This window comes from Melozone crissalis, unplaced genomic scaffold (genome assembly GCF_028551555.1).
Source record: "Melozone crissalis strain CALT ecotype California unplaced genomic scaffold, PUWL_Pcris_2 ptg000027l_1, whole genome shotgun sequence".
NCBI lineage: Eukaryota > Metazoa > Chordata > Aves > Passeriformes > Passerellidae > Melozone > Melozone crissalis.
The window spans coordinates 86,601,119-86,625,477 of NW_026535805.1; the positions used below are offsets into that span (position 1 = coordinate 86,601,119).

Genomic DNA, 24,359 nt, shown 5'->3' on the forward strand with positions numbered 1-24,359 from the left:
CGTTACATTACTCAAACCCCTATTGCAGCAGAAAATGGAGCGTACTATTAAATCATAAATACAATGCAAGTATTTTGTTGCTGGTTATGTGATGGGGGGCAGGGAGAGAGACCTATTATGTTTAAATGAATCTAGGTGCTGGATTTAGGTATTTAAATGTGAAAGTCTGGAGATGCCCTTCCTTCTCATCTGCACATGTGAATAAATGCGAGCAGGAAATTTCCCCAGGCAATTCACACACCTCACTTCCAGAGCTAGGCCAATTTCCACAACCCTCAACTCCACCATCTGCCTGGCAAGGACATGAATGCAAAATGCCACAAGATGCTGAAGAGCTGCAGTGGCTTTATGCTCATTAACAAAATCCAGAAAGATCACCATCACACAGATTTCACCATGACAGCTGAAGGGCACCTGTAATTGTCTGTATGCCAAAGTTAAATCAGAAAGTGCAAGGTCTCCCTGGGAACACATCAATCCCTGGTTATTTTAATTTACTTTTAGTAACTATTCCAAAATAACTTCAAGCATAGACTAGCCATTATATTCCAAATCCTAACCAGGCCAGCTATTTTCTTTGTTCATTTCAGAACACTGGGTAAGTGCAAAAATCTGTGGCACTGCCCTAAAGAAAAATCTAGAGAGACCAAGGTCTGATAAAAGGGAATCCATCTCTGATGGTGAGCAGAGACAACTCCTGACAATGGTAAAATAGTAAACATTCAAAAGATGGGAGGTCACCACAATTATACACAGTACCTCCCTAAAACACTCAAACATCTCACTGTTTTGTAAACTTGGTCCTCTTTTTCACCTGAATTTGAACATATGTTCAAATGTGTCATGTTTGACACTATGAACAGGTAACTGCTATCCTCAGTTTCCAACAGAGTAAGCAGGAATAACTGTCACCTAAACCACGGCAATTCCAATTCAGTGCAAGGTCTACATAAACAAATATCAAATATATACAAACTAAACCATTCCTAGTGTACTACAGACAACTCAGTTTCTACCCAGAAACTACTGCCAGTGCCCAAGAATAGGGTTATTTTTCTTAGTCCTTGGTGTAACTTTCAGGCTTTGGAGTGACAATCACACTCCCTTAAAACAGTTGTGTTTTGTACGTTACAGATCTGCATGTTGAAAACATTATCGCAATTTTATTCCAATTAAGTTGCATCTAGATTTTCCTGCTAACTTAAACAGAGAGATACATTACTTCTCCCAAAATAACAAAAAAAGGAAATGCAGAAGATTCTTGGGTTTGTTCTCAGTGTGCCAAATTCCTTAAGACAGGTATTCTTTCTTTTCCCCTCTCGCTACCTTCTTCAGCAATCAGTACAATGAAGCAAAGAAACCAACCACAGGCGTATTTCAGATGATAGAACAAAGAAGGGATGAGGCTGGAAAGGGACCTCTGGAGATCATCTAGTCCAGCCTCCACCAGCTCAAGCAGTCACTGCCCAGGATGATGAGTATCTCCAAGGGTGGAGACTCCACAAACTCTCTAGGCAACTGTGCCACAGAACGTGTCATCTTGTGTGTTTCAGTTTGTGCACACTGCCTCTTGTCCTGCTCAGGGGCATCACTGAGAAGAATCTGGCTCCCTCTTCTTCATTCTTTCCCTCCATCAGATATTTCAATACATTGATCAGATTTCCCTTGAACCTTCTCCAGAGACTTTACCATTTTTACCCCCAAACTGCAGTTTGTTCTCAGAAAAGGACTCATTGCAAAAAATCTGAGCAATTGTCTTACATGTATCTGCGTGTACATGTGTGAAATAGTTTCAATAAATAACAAAAAACATGAATTCACAGTGGTAGGCAAAGAAAAAAATATTTTTATGTAGTTGATAAAAACGAAACAGAGACATTCTGACTTACTGCACAAACATTTACATGAAAGGTCAATATTAAGAGCATCTAAATGGTAAATCTTGATTTAGAAGTATGAGCATGTGATACTATGTGGAAAGCTGTGTTTCTGGGAAAGGTAGAGCTGAAGAGCTGATCTAGAGCAAGGCACTTACTTTCCTCACATCTATAAATAGCTCTGGCTACCCTTCCATGAGTTTCCCAATAAATCTGAATAAGTTCCCTTTTTTCTTTCCTCAATCTTCTTGACATTTATATTTCTTCAGAATCTAGGGAAAATGAGTTTTCAAATAGTTAAGGGTATTTTTATTCTTTTATTATTAGAAAAGGTGAACAAAACATGCAACAGAAAAACTTCATTCCTCACAATGGATGCCCTTCAGTTTAGGACATCTGTCCTAACTCTGTGCCATTTACCAACCTTAAGTGAAAACAAGACAAGGAAAAACCAGAGCTATGTAACTCAAACAAAAGTATTTAGTCCATTAGTTGTAAAGGAAAATCTCACCACTGCCTCCCATTACAGAGGCTGAATCTTCTTAATGAGACTCTTCCTGCTGATGCATTTCTCTGAAGCTCCTGAGGATCTGTAACATGCAGCACCCATTTCTCAGCCCTTCCAAATGTCACTTATCACAACTTGTCCTGTGCTGGTAACTTTTATTAAAGAGCACCTTCTTGCACTTCATTGTCAAGTCAGATATCTAAAAATCACAGAAATCATCATCTCAGTGAAGGACTAATGCCTTCATTTGGGAAAAAACGCTGGCTGCATCTGACACAGCAAGTGCAGGTGCATTAAACCAGGGATTTCTAGTCCAGTCATTTCCAAAGCTACAACTTACAGAATCATTGTTAAAGAGCAATGAACATGTAAATCATCTATATAAAGTCATTCCTATAGTCCTCATAATAAAATGCTACATTTTATTTAGTTTTTGTAAATTTAGCAGTCCTGCTGATGTGACATGGGAAATATATCCCAAAAGATGCAATAAGTACACACAGTAAGAACCAGGACTCAGCACACAATTTTTGCAAATGCACAGTGGGTGACATTTCTGATGACAGTAGAGCAGTTAAACTACTCAGTCTTAATTATAGCAATATGAAAGATTATCAAAATAGTGGCAATACATTAATTATGTTTGCCTGTTCAAGCATTTACAGAACTATACATACAGCCAGTTAGGTATATGAGATTTTGGAAAAGAGGATGCATTTCCAAAAAAACCCAAACCCAAAAGCCAAATAAACTGATAACATAAAACAAATTATATACCACAGGTATTAGCAAGGGGCAGAAGCAGATCCTGTCATTAAGAAAACTCCTCAAGGTTTCCTCCTCAGAATTTCTGGGGATTTTTGGTTCTCTCTGGATGGAATTTGGAGGGTTTGAAGGTTTAAGGATGGATGTTGTTTCAGTCTTGTTTTTCAAGACAGATAGTACAGCACTGGATGGAATTAATCTCAGTTTAGTATCTAACCTGAGCTAAATCACAGCTTCCACAGTCTCCAGAGAGGCTCTCTAGAACATGATTCATTCTACTTTCCTGAAATGTCTGCCTTAGGAGATTAATAACTCTCTAGAGGAGCCCAGATTCCTCCCATGAAGTAGATGTCTAACTTTCAGAGAACTACATTCAGGGAGATGAATTCTACTCACTGTGTACCATGATTCCTGGGCATCTTATATCTGGGGAACTTAGCATGAGAGTTCTAAGGAAATACAAAGGTTTTGGGAGGTTTTGTTGTTTGTTTGTTCACTTATGGTTTTTTGTCTGAAACTTGGGCCTCCAAGTATATGGGGGATTATAAGGCCTAAACTCCCATGCAAAATTGTTCTATACAAGTCATGCTCACTAATGGACTTAATCAGGTATATAATTTAAAGAACAGAAACCCCATCCATTTCATAGCGCTATGCAGCCAGACAGCTAAAAACTATGAACACAAGTAAGTACACTACTGAATTAAATCCCTGAAGAGTTAAGAAGATGCTTTAAATGGTAAAGTTATCATACTAGTTTTTGTGTTTTATTATTTATTTTATTGTTAAATTACCCAAGGAATTACATCTTTACCAACAGGCCATCCCACATCAATTTCATACAGGGGGTATAGAAGACCCCTTTAGCTTAAAAACAGGAGCAGTTCAGAGTACACCCCTTTTTTTGGACGTTAGCCATTTTTTTTAACATTTGTTGCCAAAGCATATCTTTTACAAAGCTTCAGAAAGACAGATAACCAAACAACAGGATTAAAAAAAGGAATATCCTTAACAGCAGAATTTAGATAACATGACTGAGGTGCAGACTAGTGATGGAGATGAGACCCAATTCAAGAGTAATTAAATTCCTCCAGTGAAGGAATTGACAGCATTCATTTTGGATTAAATGAAACTAGAACATAAGTTTCCCTCTATGTGACTGCTTTGCAAGGAGACAGTCCACAGTAGTTATCAGACTTTGCATTCACTCTTCATACCCTGTAACCCCTTTCATGAGCAGACAAACCAAAAGGCACTTTGGCAAAGCAACACTGGAAATTCAGCACATCTGTCCAGGCTTTTCCTGCTGCATGGTAGAGATGAACTCAGTCTCCAGGTAGAGTAAAGCAATAGTTGAAAGCAGAACTGCTATGAAACACCCTTTTTCTATTACACTCACTTTACAAAAGTAATTCCTACATGAAAACTCTGAGATTTATACATATATGTTTATGTATGTACACATATCCAAAAGAATTCATATAAACACACGAACGTGTGTATATATATAATTTATGCATACATATACATAAATAAATAGACACACTTAAGTATAAGATAGCAGAACTAAAGAGACAGTGGCCTATTCTTGCTTCTCTGTGACATACAGGGAAGGTCTAAGAGCAAGCTGTTTTCTTTATCCTACAAGTATTACAAATGTCAAGTCTGGTCTAACTTTGTTTAGCTGGAAGACTTCTTGGACTTATAAGGCCATAGCTAAAAGAGCTTCTTACTCTCTGATTGAAGGTTGAAGACTACAACTATAGATGGAAGTCATTCCCAATCACTTCTCTGCTCTTTGAATTAATTATATGTCAGTAATAGCCAAATTTTAAACAATCCAAATAAAAAGTCAACTTCAATTTATCTTCCAAGTGACAATAGAGAATTCCTGAAAAAAACATTTTCCAACAGAACATGCAACATAAGAAAGAAAAAATCTTCCAGTGTGAACAAAATTTCAATTTAAACCTTCTTTACCTAAAAAGCAACAGAGAATGAAATTCTTTACACGTATGTGATTACAAAAACACTTATTTGATTCAGTGATGAGAAAAACTCTATTATCTACCAAGTTTACCAGTTTGAAGGCACAATGGCTATCACTTCATCCACATCCCACTCTGTTTACAGTGAAAAACAAACAAAACAGATCTCTATAGAAAAAGAAGGAGATAAACACAGAACAACCCCTGAGAAGTGAAATTTTACAACAAATACATTTGTTTTGAACTCTGTTCTTTGTAAACTCCCATTATCTGTACCTGTGTTCTTATGTAACTAGAATAATAATGTTTAATAATTACAATGAAAAATATAGACTAAAAAAAGTTACAAGTTCACAGAAAACAAATGAACCCAAACATGATTGAGAGAAATGAGGTTTCACAGAGAATCATACAAAAGCTGTCATCTTTCAGTACGGAAAAAAAAGCAAATCAATTTAAAGTTCTCTGACAATGTTCAGATTTCTAAAGAAGAAAAAAAATGGAATGGCATAAACTAGTTGGAAATCCCATAGTGCCATCTGTGTGGAGGGAAAAAAATCAAAAAGCCAACTGTGCATGCCCTTCTTTGGATCTGGAATTCCCAAGAGATTCAGCAAAATTAAAAATCTGAAGAACTAGGTCTTTCAATAAAATCAGATAAATGTTCTGTAGCTGTTTCATGACATGGTTTATAAAGTATTGGCACCAGCACAAAGAGTTCAAAGCAGTCATTCAGGAGTCACAGAGATTGTCAGATTTTTAACGATTTGCAGCAGTCCTCTCGTAGCAGTTGGTTATTTACTGCATGAACTGAAGTGTTCTTTGTCACTGATCTTCAGTACAATACTGTACTTCTCTCAGACAAAGTATTTTTCCTCTTATTCCAGTAGATAGTAAGTGCCATCAATACAAGAATAACAGAATCAGTATCAAAAGACAGCCTATATTTTATGGTCCATATGCATCAACAATGGCTAAAAAGGTAAAATTCTAAACCAAAGCTGTACAGAGCAACATACTCTAGCAGTGGTATTCAAGGGGAAAAAAGAGAAAAGCTTCATCCAAGAAAGTGCAAAAGGAAGAAACTTCCAGAAATTGTCCATCAACACAGTTTTCCTTCTCCAGAGGTTAAGCAGTCTTAAAGAGAGTGCAATAGTACTTTGAGCTACTCTCCTCTTGGAAAAACAAAACAAAAACCCAAACAAAAAAAAAATCCAGTAATAAGGTTTGGTAATTATGAAATCATCAAATTGTATTGCCCTTGTTTCAAACCCATTACATTTTCATTGCTGTTTGACTGAATGAGGATGCTTGTTTTTACACCTGACAGCAGATTTGATGCCAGTGAAAGAAAGGATAATGTGTTAGCAACTGTCCTAAGTTCTACTTTTTGTGGTACTCTGCACAATAACCAGACGTTATTATAGCAAATAAAGTCTTGACCATGACAGAAATTTGAAAAGGAAACTACCCTGGAGTTTTCTACAAATCACCAGTTATAACATCTAAGTACTTGGCTTAAACTTTGTATCTCAATACCAAGAAGCAGCTGTCAATTTTATCTTGCATTTCTGCTCTAAGTTCAGGTGGTCCAGGTTCTTTCTTGCATTTATCTGTTGTGCTGCTTAGGCTGGACTGTGAAACATCACTACATCTATTTCAGGTGAAGAAAGGGAGAAAACTCTAGCAGATACAATTCACTGCCAAAACTCAAAGAAGACAAAGAGCTTTTTCTATCTGTTCTTTTACACACTTAAACTGGTTTTCAAATAACTAATTATAGGCCAGATGATAAAATCTTATGATGCAGGTCAAACTAGAATGCTACAATATCTGTGTATGTATATACAAATACATATGGATACATTTATATATACACACACAAACACATGAAAAGGAAGCACCCATATTTTCCTTACTGATAAATATTGAACTTCTGCTTTCACCTGGATATTAACACAGTGTATTGTGTATAACACCCTGTGAAGGGACATTGAAGAAGACATTCATTTGCTTCTCATTAAAGCCAGACATATGGCTAGTATTTAAAAACATGCAGTGCCACCAATTAACAGAGCAAAATAATTCTTAGGTACAATATCAACTTAAAGAAACATAATACATTTAAATGTATTTTACCCATTTGTGTAGATAATTAATAGTTTCCACTATTTTATAGCAGATTTATATTCTCCTTAAAATAAAAAATCAGCACAAATTTACAGGAAAACAACTCTGTCAAACGAGTTCCACAGCAGCATATGTAGGGAGTCACTGGGTGAAACTCTTTTTTATGAACACATTAGGAAAGTTGGCATTCAGTTCTAGCACAACTCTATTATCGATCTGTGAACAGAAGGACACGTCGAGTAAAGAAAGATCTTTACAAGACTCCAGCAATTTTCTTAAAGATGCAGGGCTCACCATCCTCGTTCCTGTTCAAAAACAAAACAAAACAGAATTGTAAAGTTACCAAGAAAAGTGCAGGATTTTAAGCTGTTACTATCGTGTCATGAAAAAATGCTACTACGACACAACTTTTATCTAGATTATTTAAAGAGTTTTCAAATTAAAAGCTTCTTAGAGAGCACATAGACCTTTTACCTTTAAAAAGCCTAATGTATTTTCTTTAACTGCTTAAGTCACTGTCATTTCCTATTGGGGGGCAACTTTACAGCTTCAAGGGGAATCTCTTACTAGAGAAGCCAGGCAACCAGAGCCACAAGCCCTCCCAGGGACCAACGCTGGGCTTAGGCAGCAGCATGGAAGGCCGTAGCCATGCTCTCCTGTTGAGCACACAGACCATCAGCACAGCAGATGAGTGACTGGGGGCTATTCCAATTCCAAAGGCATCAGCAAGGCTCCCAGGGCTCAGAGCAAGACTGGGTATTACACACATGCAGGGGCAGTTATTCAAGAGACTGCTGATCATACATAAATGTATGTATAAAACACACATAAACCCTGCCAAAAACAAGACCACAGTGACTGAACTCCCAAGTGCCACACAGGGTCAGAGCAAGCATAGGAGTCAGTCAGAAATAAATAAATAAATCTACATTTATAAGCACAAATCCACACACCCATTACAGATGATGGGCATGCAGACAGTCCAGTCCATGGTGCTTAGCACCTGGCCCATCAGACTGGGCTCTGGGGTGTGAGTCAGCTGTCTGAGGTGCTCAGTGCCCCTTGGGGACCTTACACCATGCAGGACATGCACACACAGCTGGCACACAGGACACTGGACCCAGAGGAGGAGACTCATGCCTTACAGGAAAGGCTGGAAGCCTGGCTGGGTACTCTGGGCAAGTGAACAGAGCCTGGGTGTCTACAGTGAGCTAAACTGCTCATCAAGCTTTCCCTCTAGAGAGTTTATATATCCAACACTACTGCAGAAAACTGCTGGCAGACTTGAACTCACACAGCTCCATCTTCATCTAACTAGCACCCCAAAAAGCCATCTAGTTCAGGATCTTGTCTAGTGCCAGGGCCAATTATGTTCCCTACACTCTTTACCTCCCCTGCAAAAAAAGCAGCAGATTTTTTTAAAGTAGATTTTCACTGATGAATCTTGTCAATTGCCAAAAATTATAATTTTAGGGTTACTAAAGCTATCTTCCATGAATTCTACTACTTTTTTGAATTTCTTCATATTTACAGCCCCTTCACAAGTTCCACAGTTTAACTACATAATGCCAAAAAAAAAAAAGGAGAAAAAACAAACAAAAAACTCCAGCCTATTAGCTGCAATAATTAAGGTGCAATTAAAGAAGCATGAGATCATTCCCAATTCAGTATTTCTAAATCATGCATACTCCCATGCACATCTCTTCTGTTCCCCCAAGGCCATCTGTTTTCTAGACTCCCTTGCATCTCAAAATGACCAGTGCACCTACAGTGCACTGAGCACACAGTCAGTAATTGTATAGTAAGTCTTATGGTGTTTTTTTCATTTCATGTCTAAATAACCCTAATTTTCTCTATTCCCATTAGAATGATGCTGGGCAATGAGCTGATGTTTTCCAAAAATTGTCCACATGATATCTTTTCTACAAAACAGTAGCTAATATAAATCCAGTCCCCTATATATTTAGTTGATGTTATTTTGCCTCATGTGACTACTTTGTACTTGATTCAATGTTTTCTTCCTGCTTTATCACCTGTTTAATAAGTATCACAAGATCATTCTGCCATTCTTCAGTGTTAAATTCTTCAGTTTAAGATTTTTCCATCCTGAATACCTGTGTGTTACCCTCTGGCATTATTCACCCCTCTGCCTGGATTACTTATAAGCAGATCAGAACAGACCCTTGGTGACCAAAGTAGTGGCATAACTTCACTGTGAAAAGAGATGATACATCCTTGTCCTCTGAAACACTCATAATCCAGGAAAAGACAGATAAGTCTGTCTTAAAAGCAGCACAACCTTGGCTGAAGTTTTTGAAAATCCAATCTTTTATGGATTGCAGTAGTGCTCACATTCACCAAGAACTTCAAGGAAGTTTAAAGAATGAGAGGCAAAGCCAATACTACCCTTGCTGGGATGCAGCTCTTCATCTAAATATGGTAATATCCTCTGTATGCCCACTTACTGACCTTCTCATGGCTGCCACTGGTTTACACAGAGAAAAAATATGATCTTACTGTTTTGTAGCTCCTAATCCAAGCCCTTTACAGAAGGCTGTGCCATGTCTGTAACCCTGCATTACTCTAGCACTGAGGCTGATTTAAGAGACAGATCACACACCAGAAATAAGATCTCCAGAGCCCTGTATTTGAGCTAATTTAGAATCACTGCATAAATACCATTTAGTCCTAACAATTTATTATTGTTCAATGTATTGATTTGTTCAAAAGCTTTCTGTATTGGCATTCCAATTTAAGGCAGCTTTCCAGGCTAATCTCCTGGAAAGAATGGCTCTGATGTAGCAGCCTGCTTGATCCCCTCTGCCATGAACACCAAGGGACACACAACAGCTCTCCTGCAATAGCCTTGCACTGGGGGGAGCCTTCACACCTGGACTGTCTACTGAGCCCAGCCACTCCTGTGAACCTGTAACACAGCTGAAGTACAGTATCTTTCACCTCTAGCCAGGGGTTCCTTAGTACTTCATCCTGCCTTACTGTGATTTTGCTTCTCTTTCTAGAGTTCATCTTCCTATTTTCATTCTCTGAATGGGATTCAATTTCAGAAAGACTCTGGATGGTTTCATTAGTCTCCAGTACTGTTCTGCATAAGCAAGGAGGCATCTGAATGTGGTCTCCAATTATCCTTTGTCAGGCTCTCAGATTAGCTGCTTTGAGGCATTACTGAACATTACCCAAGGACAGTCTTTGCTATCATGCCCCCAGATTTTATCTCCTGTACGGAGACTAAGCTTGTCATTATCACTGTGATTTTAAACTCCCTTACATTATATAATCACCATCATCAGAACTGCCTGGTGGTTCATGCAACAGTCCCTGAAGCTTTCCACAGAAATTCTGTACCATGCTTTATTTCTTCACTTCATTTGACCACACACTTTACCACAGTATCACTGTTCTACCATAAGGACCTGCTCTACCATTCCAAATGCAACTCTAGGACCAACACATTATGCTACTTATCTTTTTTTCCACCAAGCCTTAAAATTGCTACTACATCAGCACCTTCATCTAAACCCAGCCTCATTTATGCATCACAGCTTTTATGCTTCAAGATCCAAACGTGTATTTCTACAAAAATTCTAGATTTAGATGCCTAGCCACAGATTTTTTGTGTAGGATGTTCTTCATTCCTTCCTACCTGAACTTTGATAGTTCTCCTATCATTTCATCCAAGACTTTTAATAGATTTGCAACTAAGTAGGTCATCCTAAATTGCAGGTTTTATTGCACCTGGGTTTTTTCCCCTCCTCAGAATTAAATTTTTATGTTAGGAAATACCTTTTTCTACAAGTAATCCAGTTGGGGTTTGGTTATTCACACCACAGGATAAATGCACATCATCTGTAGTTTTACTTTTATTTATACAATGTACAGTTAGTTATGTATGTTAGTTATGTATGTATCCTATAAGCCCATTCAAAAGCATTTCAGAATTTTAATACAGCACATTTTCCTTTGCTTTTGAAAGACTGGCAATGTAGCCTGCTAGTTAATTACTTACATAGAGCATTTTTCTTCTAGAGTTTGGAGGCTTTTGGACCTTTATTATTTACTGTAACTTCTCCTCCATAGACTAATCAGCCATTTTTTAGAATACATAACCAAAGCATTAAAATCTGCTATTTAATTTTGGTGCTCAGTCAATTCTCTGTTACCACACTTGTAAAAGGCACCTCTGAGTAATGATCTCTTTGCTCGAACAATTATGCTTATTAGCTGTAAATAATTTAATTTATATCCATCATATATCAAAGCCTTCAAACTCTACAGCTGTTTAGGAGACCTGTGAGGACAGCTATAAAAACTGTAGAACCCAAATTTCTAGAGCAAGAGACACTACTACACACCAAATAATATTTCAGAGTACCAACTCTAGAAAATAACTAGCACTCTTCCCTCAAATATTCTTACTTTTCTTACCTTTATTTCCCTAGACCAGCCAAACTAGCCTTTTATTCTTTACATTTTATCCAATCTACTGCACACAACTCAAATTCAAAATTTTAATGTGCTACACATTTTCATGTTTGAATTGACTAACTACGTGTTGATGTTCTCAAGATAAAGCTGAAAACTTTGACAGCTGGCAAGGGGGCAGTTGGGTTTTCTGTTGCTCAGGAAGGTGTGGGAGGTGTTGGAATGTAGCTAGGAATACATGAATTTTGTGGTAACGAGGGTGTCTACTTTTCATTACTCTTTTTGTGCAGGACAGAGCAGTTGGACCTTCTGGGGAGCGAGGTTAATACCATTTACTCTCCACCCCTGACAGCAGCTGAGAACCCCACAGGAAGAGAACTCAGCAGCTGATGTGATGTGCAAGAAACGCTTTTGACACTGTCAATTCAGGTTGCCATCTGACTTGTCACATTGCTCAATGCTGATCACAGTTTGAAGACTGGTTTTTTAACTACTGGTCTAGAGGTGTCCACTTAACTTTTGATAGCACTGGCTGATGTACTGCGTCACTAGAGAACCGTCAGATGATCAGAGCTGGATCATTCTGACAGAGGGTGGAAACATGCCATGTCACTCAGCAAAAAAGATGTGGGCTGAGAAGGAAATGATACTTGTAAGCAGGCAGTTCAGGATGTAGTGGGTAAAAGAAAGCTCAGAACTGAAAGTTCAAGAGAAGCACATCCTCATGCATTCAATGACACACACCACGCTTCCTCTTCCAAACTTATGATACAGCAGATATGGACGAGCACATGCTTTTTTTTAACAGAAATTTACTTTCTATGTTTTACACAGCACAAACACAGCCTGACATCCAACAATGCTTTACATGGGCCAGTAAGTATACAGAGTCCTTGAAAACCAGCAGTTTTCATCTTTCACAGAGTCCTCTGACTCTGTAACAAGGAAATTATCAAACAATTATGGTAAAGGACAGATGGGTAGCAAGCCTCAGGACCTATCACCTTCAAACAGCATCCAGGCTATATATAACGTACATTTTTCATCCCTTACAGTTCAACAAGATTTCTTTCAGAGGCTTAGACTACTCCACCCCTGAAGCTATCGTGATGATAAAAAAAAAAAAAAATAACCTATAACTGAAACAAGAAGTTTTCTCTGTCAAGTTTATAAGTTCTAACAACTAAAGAGAGACACTAATATAGTACCTTGAACACTGGTGATTGCAGTGAAGGGAAGACATTCTGACCCTTACTTAGCTAAGTGCTTGTAAGCAGGAAAAAACCTCGCTTTTACACAGCTTTGTTGAAGCAAAAGAAGTTCCCTTACAGCACAAAGTGCTAACCCAGCAGCAATACCTCTACACCCTTCACAATGCACACGCAAGCCAGACGTTTCTTTACCTGGGAGATGACAAAGGATATAATGAGAGCACCTCTCATTCCTTCACATCACAGAGAAGACCCACTGTTCAAGGTCACTCTTGCAAAGCTGAGCTCTGACCTCTTACAGCTTCAGCCCTGTTGTCACACTTCTACTGAAGGACAAAAACACACTACACATTCATGCAGCTTAAAGTAACAGGGTGGCCCTGTATCACATGCCCAAAGCAAGAGCACATTCAGAGATTTGTGACTTCCTTGGTACTCCTGCACAGCGAGAGACTCGCTCTTTAGTTCAGACAACAGAGACTTCTGCACTGACATGGCAACACCTGGCAACTCTACTTCCAGATGACACAGTGTGGTTCTACTTGACAGCTCTTTCTTGTAACCATAGACTGCAGTGGTTACTACATTCAGACAAAAAAAAATTAACAGAGTTTCCTCAACTGTTGTCAAAAAAGCAGGGTAAGTCCTTCCCATACATAGCGAATATCACATGGTACTGACTTGTTTACAGCAAAGGACAACCTTTTTTCACCCTACCAAGTATTTCTCTGAAGGAAGAAAGAAATAATTTTGTGCAGATTATTAATTTTGCAGGAAATTCAACTGGATATCCTCTAGAGGAGATTTATGTGAACACACCATGCAATCTCACAGGAAATGTTTGACTACAAATCCATCTGACTCAGAAATATTGGTAAGCACCAGGGAACAGAACAAACTCCTCTTCCACTTTCATGTTACTTTTCAAAAAAAATCATTAGAATGTCCAACTGAATTAAAATCTGAATTCAAACACTAAAGAAATGTGGCAGCAAGCCTTCCCTGCTGTCAGACAGGCAACAGCAGTAACAGACGATCCATGAGTTCAACACAGCCATACTATTCTCTGGGGAGCCCCTGGTGCAGAAAGGAGGTCTGAGCACTTTGTGGGCAGACACGAGGCCATGGGAACAGAAGCACATGCAAGTGGGTGGTCAGGGGCAGCCAAGTGCTTCTTAGAGACTTCATTCCCTACATCATTTGGAAACTTCTCGTGTCTGAGCAGGGCAGTGTGCCCCTGATAATTCAGCTGCAGAGCAGATTCTCTTAAAGATACACAAAACACAGTACCCCTGGGGGGCATAAACATATCTACAGCTTGAACTACGTGGAGTTCAGGTTTTTTCTGTTCATCTGTCTTTCCCACATTGGTCCAAAGGCAAGTCTCTCAGTCAGAAGTGAGTAAAACACTTCATCATTACTGAAGAGTGTACTGGAATGTCAATCTGAAGCCATATGGTAAATACTTTGAAATTATAAATGCTGATAAGAATAAATCCTTAAACTTGCTTGGAAAATTATCCATGTTGATGCTCTCAGTTCTGTGCAGTATCCCTCTCAACCTAAATGTAATATTTTCATTACAATTATTAAACATTAGAAGTATACAGAGCAACTACTTTATTCCCTTTCATTTAAATATTCCTTTTTCAGCTATCCTGTGAAACTAAGTTGGTAAAACCATGAAGAATTTTCTCCCACACTGATGTCACAAACATCTCTGCTGTCCTACATTATTATAAAAAGAAAACCTCATATGCCACCATAAAAGAATAAATTCAGCATCACACAAAACTACACTTCTCAAAGTCCTTACTCAAGAGTTCAAAGTATATTTACTTTAGATCTCTAAAAATATTTTCAACTATGGAAACTGCAGAGGATTAGAAATTTCAGATTTGCTATGCTTTTTGACCCCCCATCACTTCCTTCCCACCTTACTAGAAAGTCTATTTAGGTTTTGTTTTTAATTACCCTTTCATTTTTAATAACTCAAATTCACTTACCAATAAAAGTGATGAAGAAATTCAGTATTGCATAGTACATAACATATATTATATAATACATAACAAATATTTATTGCACAAAAGCAAAATGTTTATTGATCACAGACTCATGCTATAAATATACTTTGTCACACTTCAAAGAAATAAAAATACAAACAAAAGTAGAAAGAATTATAAGAAATTTCATCTTCTGATAATCAAAAGAGAAAGGCTTCAGTTAAAAAAGCTGATGGTCATGAAAATAAAAGTTAGTGGAAAAAAATGTTGCACTTAAATTCCAGTTTAAGGAATTTATACTCAGCAGTCAAATTACACAGCTGGTATAAATCCACTGGCTTCTGAGTCAGAAATCATGCAGTGAGCTAAACGTCTCTCCTTTTTTTCACATGCTAAACCATAATTTTAAGAAATAATTATTTAACAAATATGTCTGGAACACAGTTTGGTACTAAGGACTCCATTTTAGCTGAAAGGCTTTAAAGACACCGTAAAACAAATCCAGCACTCCCCCTTCTCTTACCCAGTATATCCAGCTGCCGTAGGTGCGTGCAGTTGGCAGCGAGCTCCTCGATGTCAGTGTCACACACAGACCTGTTGGCCGTAAGGAAGAGCTTCTGCAGGTTGGGCAGTTTGCGTGCAAGGTTTGTGAAGCAGCCTGTGCTGCTCTGGAGCGTAGGACACCAACCAAGGTCAAGCTCTTCCAAAAGCTGGCAGCCCGAAGCCAACTCCGCGATCCCGCTTTCTGTTATGTTTTTACATCTCCACAAATCCAGACTGCGAAGCTTTTTGCATTTTGCTCCCATCATGCTTGCTATAAGGTCATAGTCTTCAATCTGCAAGGAAAGCAGACGCTCCGTCATGTGCAGCATCGTTCCAGACATACAGAGGTGTTTCAAGGTTTGCTTCCTAACACACATAACGCATCTGGCTCAAGCATTTGTCATTTCTAAAAATCGTTCATTGCATGGTACAGTGAGATCTACTTTTATAAAAGACAAAAATAAAATTAAATTCTTATAAACCCCAGACTCAGCTGCTTTTAATACTGAGGATCAAACCACAGCAGAAGTTGTTTCTTTGAAGAAACTTATTTTGCGCAGTTGTTTTCCCCTTTGAAGATGATTATAACAGCTTTTATGACCACAGGAAGTGCAACTACTGAAGAATGATTGAAGTACTCATTTCCATTTTAAGTTGATCAGTTGCTGCATCTCCTTATGAAAGTCTTATTAATTACTTGTTAAGTGATTACACATATAGAGAATACCCAAAAACTTAGAAAAAGGCTGAAGAACTCTGAGAAAGCCTACAAGCCATTTTAGGCCTACTTAGCTTTACTTTAGTTCATAACCCTTACATATATGACCAAGCTGCATCATCTTGGACCTTCCAAAAGAGTAGAGTCTTGTATAAACCTCACATTTAACACAGCTTTGTGAAACAAAGCCAGATTGGGTCCAAAGCGAGTGCACACACACATACAGACACACAGACACACACACACACAGACAGACACACACACAGACACACACAGACACACACAGACACACACACACACACAGACACACACAGACACAGACACACAGACACACACACACACACAGATACACACACACAAACACAATCCCCCCACACTCTGAATGGTCACTCACCATGACGCAGCTGCCCAGGCTGAGGTGCTGCAGCTCCGAGCAGAAGTTCAAGATACTGAGCAGGGCTGTTTGCTGCCACGGGGGAACACATCAGAAGGAAATACAGAAAGTGAAACAAAGAGAAGAGGTCAATTAGACATTAAAGGCTGTCACCACATTTCTTGAAATACAGCTCAAAATTCTTTTACAGGTGCCTCAAATGCCACTTAATGAGTCTCTGGGTACTTTACCCATTGATTGGCTTACAGAAATGGTAATCGTTACAAACCTTTATGCAAGTCACTCTGGCTGGGGCTGTGTGCTGCCCTGAAGACACCCACACCCCACTGACCTATCTGCTCATCTCCCCCAGGGGAGCTGGTGAAGAGTGCAGCAAGATCAAATAACAGGCAAGGCCAGCCTGCAAACACAGAGGGCTGGCCACACACCAGGAGAAGAGGGCAGGCTCTGACATTCTCCCATCAGCTGCAGCCTGATGGAGCTGCCAATAGAGCTGCACAGCACCAGGGCTGGGCTGGGGACTTCAATGTCAAAGGCGGCTCCGTGCTGACAAGGATGCTGACAGCCACTGAGAACTTGTCACTACTGTCACGCTGACTGAAACAGATACAATGGGTATTTTACACTCCTGTTCCTTCCATTTAAGGTTGCCATTCTTTGCAGAAAGTACAGCACATTGCTCAACCTGAAACTGACTGCAACATCAGATGCACCTTACAAAAGTGCACAGCTGGTCTGTTCCACAAAGGAAACTTTTACAGATTTTTTTACCTGTGTTTCTAAGATACAAAAAAGATCCTTCTGCATTGTCTGTAGACATATTTTGTTTTGTATTTGGAAATGCTCACAGTGTGAAAAAAAGAATATAATCTGGGATTCACATCACAAATACCTGCGCATCATAATTAAAACATCACTTCATTAGGACTTTGCGATCTATATGAGCTTTAAAACAGGACTAGACCTCACAGCCTAGTTAACAACAAGAATATGAGCATTTCTACAGGATATGCAACAGTTTCTAATAGAAAAAAATCCAAGCAATATACAAGTGACATAGTAATCTACTGCTATTAAGTGTAATTACAACAAGAACACTAATCAACAATGCTTGTATGCAGGGGTAGTATAATTTATAGTTTCTTTAAATATGAATTTTCTTGTTTTCAGAAAGTTTATCGTAAAATGCTTTAGTTAATTTCCTCCATTACATTCCAATGGAACTTGGCAGAAAGATGATCCTTTGCCATATCACCAAGAAGAAACATCTGATTCCTGGAAAGACTGGCAGACACAGAAGAGGGACATAGCATGGGGCATTCACAGAGACATTTCAGACATTTAATTTAGGTGTCTCCAAGGAGCAATTATAAATACCCAACACTTGACATGCTGAATCTTGATTCCAGCTTGGCCTTCTAAGATTTGATTTCCCAAAGGCAGCCTAAAAGTAGATGTTAAGAGTAAGCCTTCCTCACATATATCTTGGTAGAAGTCCTACAAAGTCACTGTCCCTTGCTTGCTTGACTTTCATTCACTTTTTAAAGGAAAAGGTAGCTAGGGAATGGAATGCAAGCATTAAAAAGTCATTATTCAAGAGGTTATTAATAATATTTTAAGGTTGGTAAATGTGTAAATATCGAATTCATTTTAAATTGAGCAGTTAATAAGCAAATGGCTCATTTGGATCATGAAAGAGGAATAAACAAATAACTCAAAGAGAATGAGACACAGTCTTTCCTATTCAACTCAGTGAAAGCTGTGAGCTTCAGAACCTACCCAGATGCACAAATTAAAAGCAAAATCCCCAAACCCCTGTCTCCAAAAATATTGGAGCTAAACAAATCAGCCTCTAACTGCACACAGAGCTCCAAACAAGGTTTCTGCAGGTATTCAGATGTCTCCACAGGAAAGCTGAATATATTGCTGCATGCTACCAAGTCTTTCAGTAATGGTTTCCAGATTGGAATTTAAACACTGGCCTGAAAGGATGGGAAACAGCAACCTCTTTCCTTACTTGACACAAACAGTACAAAAGTGAACAGTGACTCTGAACAGCTGGTAGGATGTGAGATCAATTCCATGCCTCTTCTGAGAGGGGTGAAATAGAGAGGAGGACTAGTATTCATAGTTATCTTGATAGATAATTGAGCTCCATGTGTTAACTTTAACAGGAATGTCATGGATCTCTCAGAGTATCTTTTTAGTCCCTCTCTTTTTCAAGCCAGTCCTTCCTGTACTGCCATGCACTGAGGCTACATTTTCAAAGGTCTTTTCACAACCTATTACTTTAAACTATTATTTAAAAAACAAAAACAACTTTAGAAAAAAAGCACTAGAAATCTGAGTAATAGAAGGGAGCTTGGTAGAACACCATGTCATACCATCACAAATCATGCCAAGTCAAGCCCAAGAGTAAACAACCACATACTCAACATTCATCTCACTAGCTATATTAATTCCTCTTCTAGGGCTCACACATGCCCACACACAGCAAACCAGATTTCCTTCAGACACAGTGTCTGTTCTTCTGTAACTGAGGTGGGCTTTGCATATGTCATGCAAGAAGAAAAAACCCTTTGTGCATGCCTAGCTGTGTCTCAGTCAGTTGAGAATCCAGGTGGCAAAAGACATGAAAATAGCAGGAGAGAATGGCAGCTCTCAGAATCCATATGCACCCCACATAGGAGGATGATCATTGTAATAACCTGTCTGTGTCGAGCCATCTGTCAGTAGCACAACATGAGCGACACCACTCCTACTGCAGCGAAGGAGAACAGCCAGGCAGTCACCCCATCCTGGAGCTCTAACAGGCCAACCTCCCAATGTCAGAGTGCTTCACAAGAGGAGCCTGAACCTGGAGTCTAACTTCACTTTCTTGGCCAAGCAGAGACATTTAAATCAAAGACTATCCATCTAACAACATTCTTCAGCCTGACAGCCAAGACATTTATAGTTTGGAGATTTCTTGAGTTTTCCCTGAAACAAAGACAAAGTTTAGCTTTGTACCTGCTCCCCTCTAAAGGGATTGAGAGAGAGTGGATGATTATAAAAACCCACAAAAAACCACTCTAGAAACAAACTTTAGATAAGATTTACTTTTGTTTAATGGAATCATGGCATCAGTGGTCTAAATTTCTTTTGCCATCCAAGCAAAACAAAACCTACCAAAATAATCAATTTTTAGAAGATGCCACAGACAACAGAAAAAGTTCAACGTGAGTGAATAAAATGGTCTGCTCTATCCTCCATTCCCAGGAAAGAGGTTTTTAGTTGAGGAAAACAGAGTGAAGAAGTTGTTTTCAGAGAGAAGACTGTGATGTCAAACTGATGGGAAGGATATGACAGTACTGCTAAACACAACCTTACAGAGCATATTCAGAAATATTTTAAGGCATAATCGTTAGTCATAAACCTCAGAAAAGGGGAAGTGGCCTGAAGATTCTCTGAAATCTTTATATACAGGTACAACAAATGTCTCTCAGAAAGGACATCAACACAGCTGCTCCTGGCTTGAACAGGAGATGAGATTACCATTTGAAATCCTACTTTTCTCCACACAGGACAGGTGACAGGTCTGTCCAAACACCAGTCCTCCACCCTGTAATACACACCTGGATACACACAATAATACTTACTGGGACACAGTTCTGTGCTGTGTATACTTTCATATAAACAGGTGGTATTGGACTGAATTGCCTCCTACCTGTCTTTGTAAAGGCCTGGGCCATCACACAAGGTCTGACTTTGATGTTGTATAAGTACTGCTGGTTTGAACAGACACCCCCAGCACAAAAACCAAACACTGGTGCCAGAGCAATACACTTGGCAAGACGGACTCTTGCTTGGCTTTTTCAGTTTGTTTTTTCATTCATGATCCAGCAGAAAGCACAAATCATTTCTGATGTTAGTATGATAAAGAAAGCATCCAACAAATAGCCTGAGCTCAATGTCTGTTCAAACAGAAAACCCTTCTGTCTGTGACTCACCTGTGAAAGATGCACTTATGCACTTAGAACATTTAACTATTTACTCATTGCAGTTTCATTGTCAAGTAGTTAGAGATTAAAAAATATAAATAGGATTAAAAAATACAAATGATGCACTATAATATGGCTATCACATAATGACTCCACTACCATGCTACAAGGCATAAGTGCACCACAGTGTGACTCTGGAAGATTAAAGGAAGAGCTTAAGAAAAACAACATTTTGCTTTGGGTTAGAGAAGAAATAGTCTGCAGCTTTTAGTTAACTTTCTATAGACAAATCTTGTAAGATGCTTTTAAATTTGTAACTGTTTTACTGGAGACAAACAACAGGTTGTTTCTTCTTCTCAGGAGAACCATGTCTGACATAAATTGGGACTTCTTCCAGTCCCTCAATAAAACAAGAATCTAAGTCTTTTAAAATACTTTTATTCTTCTGCAGTTGTTTCTTCAAATTTTTCAGTGACGTTATTGCCAAGACAAAGGAATCTAAAAATTATCTTTAGATAATTAAAGACTGCTTCCTCCCTTTCCTTGCTTGCTGTGTTTTTAATCAGAGTTACTAATTCTCCAGTTGACCTTTTTGTTGAAGAAAAAATTGAATTACATAGGATTTAATTTTGTATTTTTAACATTAAAAATCCAAGTTTCTAGTAGAAAATATTTCCCTCAATTGCCAACCCCACAATCCTGCCTCAATGAGGAGGGGTAAATGTGGTAAAGAGGAGGTAACTCTGCAGGGTGCTCTAAGTAATCTGTCTTCCTAAAACTATCAAAGTCAATGACTTTTCAATGAATTCCTTGAAATTCTTGGAACCTGAGATACTGAAAGAAAGAAGAACTGGAGAACTGTGAAGGCCAAGCCAATGAAATCTATGTCTCTCTCAAGCCCACCAATCACATCCATAATTCTCAGAAGCTGATTCTTAAGTAGAAAAATCAAAATATTCTTAGAACTGCACAGAAAAGCTCTTCTGTTCATGATCTGAGCAGGAGCTTCCCAAGCAGAAGCTTTTGTTCCCAAAAGGTTTAAATTTACAGCAAGGGATGCTGGAATTGGCTGACTCACCCAGAGAAACACACAACTGTGGGAACAGATTAGCCCAAAACATCTCTAACTTCAGCATACACACCATAAGTGCTACTTACTGTAGTTAAATTAAATTGCATTTTCAAGTATTTCACGTATCAGTCCACCTTAAGCCAGCGAAATAGCATTCCATAGCTACCGCACCAATAAAAATTTTGTCATACTAGAACTACTTGTATTAAAAACCCCAACCAACCAAACAAGGAAGTCCTCAAAAGAAACCAATTCTATTTCAATCTGAGTGCCAGTACTGCTATAGATATTTGTAATCACAAACACCCCCCATAAAAATGTAAAATACAATCTTGTTAAGACTGTCAAAAGCAATTAAAAATCTACAGAAATTCACAATTCTTATCTTTTCCTCCCTTTGGCATTATACAGCACTAAAAGAAAGCCAAAAATCAACTGTTTGGGTGAGGGGATTTTCTTGGCACAGTCTTTGAAAGAACTAAGTCAGAAATTACTTGGCATCTGCTATTCTACCACAATGATTAAAAACCTCATTGAATGCAAAGCCAGAATTCTGTAAACTTTACTGAAGGCACAACAAGGCAAACCAATATTGCCTGTAAGGGAGAAACCGGTGTACTTCAGAAATTTCCAGGAATTGTACCTCTGCATCTAAAAATCTACAATCATGCTGCATAGTCCCCAAAAGCAATTTTTTTTTAACAGAAAGGAGAATGTAATACATTAATAATGTAGAAAACCAAATGAAGGATAATGCTGAAATACAATTTTCATCAAAATCTGCTCCAACAAAGAAATTGTACAATATGATTTTCCCTCCCATTTTCCCCCACACCCACAGTATTTCAAAGCATCAAGATAATTTCAGTTCCAGACTTCTTGGTATATGATATTTCAAAACAATTATGCTAAAGATACGAGGTACTGTGAGTGGTTTATAGAGAGCAGATGCATACTAATAAACATGTGAGAGTCAGTGGTTTAAACAGATGAAAAAACCACAAAATTAATTTTAGATAATTAAAAAGCACTAGCCTTAGTTTTCAGAAAAAGTTTTCATACCTGCTGGTTGCCCAGAAAGCACTCATTTTCAGACTGCTTCTGAGGTTTTGAGTTCTGAGTATAAATACCTATTCTCAGTAGCTTATTTTTTACAGAAAAAACCCACACATGGGGATAGTACACAAACATTCAATAATACATGAAATACATAATACACTATTTCTTGAAACTGTACTTGCATCTAGAGGTCTACAGAGCTATTCAAGTTGTTCACTGTCTATTGGTCTATTTTTCACTATATGTCAGGGAATCATATGTTACATTAGAACTAAATGGTGGCCAAATTTGTTTAATGCTTAAGTCCTTCAGTTCCCTGAGCTATTTCATGAGGAAACAAATAGAAGAGGTCACCTCACCCTTTACAATGGTGTTTGTGTGGCCTTTTGGAAGAACAAGATGATGCCCACGTAGTCCCAGAAAGAGAGAGAGATATCCCCTGCAAGTATCCAATCACTTTGTGGCCAGAAATTATTATACCTCTTAAACAACGTTAAACAATCCTTTCCTCAAATTTTCCAGATAAAAAAAGATTGAGCTTTGTTACAAACTGAACTTCCAGCAACCTAGAAAAGCATGTTAAGTTATGTACAGTATTTCATGTCCTTACACACACCCCTATGTAGAGTATCCTATACAGAATCACACGTTAGAGAATCTCAGTCCTCTTTATATCGATCCTCATGCCACAGCTACAGAATTAATAAGCTGCTACTTCACAAATTTTATTGACAGAAGAAGTGTGGCATACAGAAACCATGCACCTTGCAAATGGCCACAGTCAGAGATCAGGAACACAAAGCTCCCAGGTTAAATTCCCAATTAGTGTCATCAGCACTATGCGAATCACAGAAGAGCTAAGTGTGGGAAGAACTCCTGGAAACTGTTTAGCTCAGAGCACCTGGACCCAGCTCAGCTAGCATCTCCAACCTGACTGAAAAATGCTGGCAAGAGAGGTAGGCCCCAGTCCCTTTCCAGGATGAGCCCCCATCCTGTCCTCAAATACCACAATCACAAGGGTTATGCCGTCTGCCATTAATGCAGACAATTTTCTTTTATAGATTCCAAATAAACATGGCAGCAAATCATTTTCCTCCATACTAGAAGCTGGCATTAGAACAGGAATTCTATTCTCCCCAAGTATCCATCAGCTATCACCTTGGAAGATACAACATGGAAAGAAACATGGAAAAGGGAGACAATTGAAATGGATTCATTAAAAATCTGCTGTCCATATCTCCCTAATGCACATGGATTATAGGACCATTTCTGAGATATCATTTTTGAGACAGTGATAAAACTTCTGTCTCCAAAACTGTGACATGTTTAAAAACACTGATGCAACATGGACACTTGTAAGTGTGAGGTAAGAGAAGAACGAGGTGGAATGAACCTTATTAATGAGTGCAGGTGTAGCCTCTCAAAAGTCACAACAACCTGGCTCTTCAGAAACAGACCCAGTATCATTTGCAAGCTGGGTTCAGAATATACAGGGACACCTTTTTGTTCTCTACAGCTACTTAGCAGTGCCAGGGGCACAGCAGGGACTGGGACACAGCAACACAGCAATTACTGAATTAATTCAATGAAAGTAATAGTCTCTGCAGTTAATTAAATTACTGTATTTTGATTTTGCTGTATTTGGTCAAATTATGTCCTCCCTTATGTCTG

The 24,359-nt window shown here is 38.6% G+C and overlaps 1 protein-coding gene across 1 annotated transcript in view; it reads right to left on the minus strand.

Annotated features, from left to right (window-relative positions):
- Window positions 1-6,571: 6,571 nt before the first annotated feature.
- The window catches only part of FBXL4 (F-box and leucine rich repeat protein 4), a 53,724-nt gene continuing 35,936 nt past the window's right edge, over window positions 6,572-24,359 (minus strand). Inside the window, exons 7-9 of the mRNA XM_054279837.1 lie at window positions 16,578-16,649; window positions 15,446-15,758; window positions 6,572-7,573 (exon numbers count right to left, since the gene is read on the minus strand). Of these exons, the coding sequence (XP_054135812.1) occupies window positions 7,410-7,573; window positions 15,446-15,758; window positions 16,578-16,649 (549 nt within the window). The 3' untranslated portion in view covers window positions 6,572-7,409. The remainder of the gene's footprint in view (window positions 7,574-15,445; window positions 15,759-16,577; window positions 16,650-24,359) is intronic.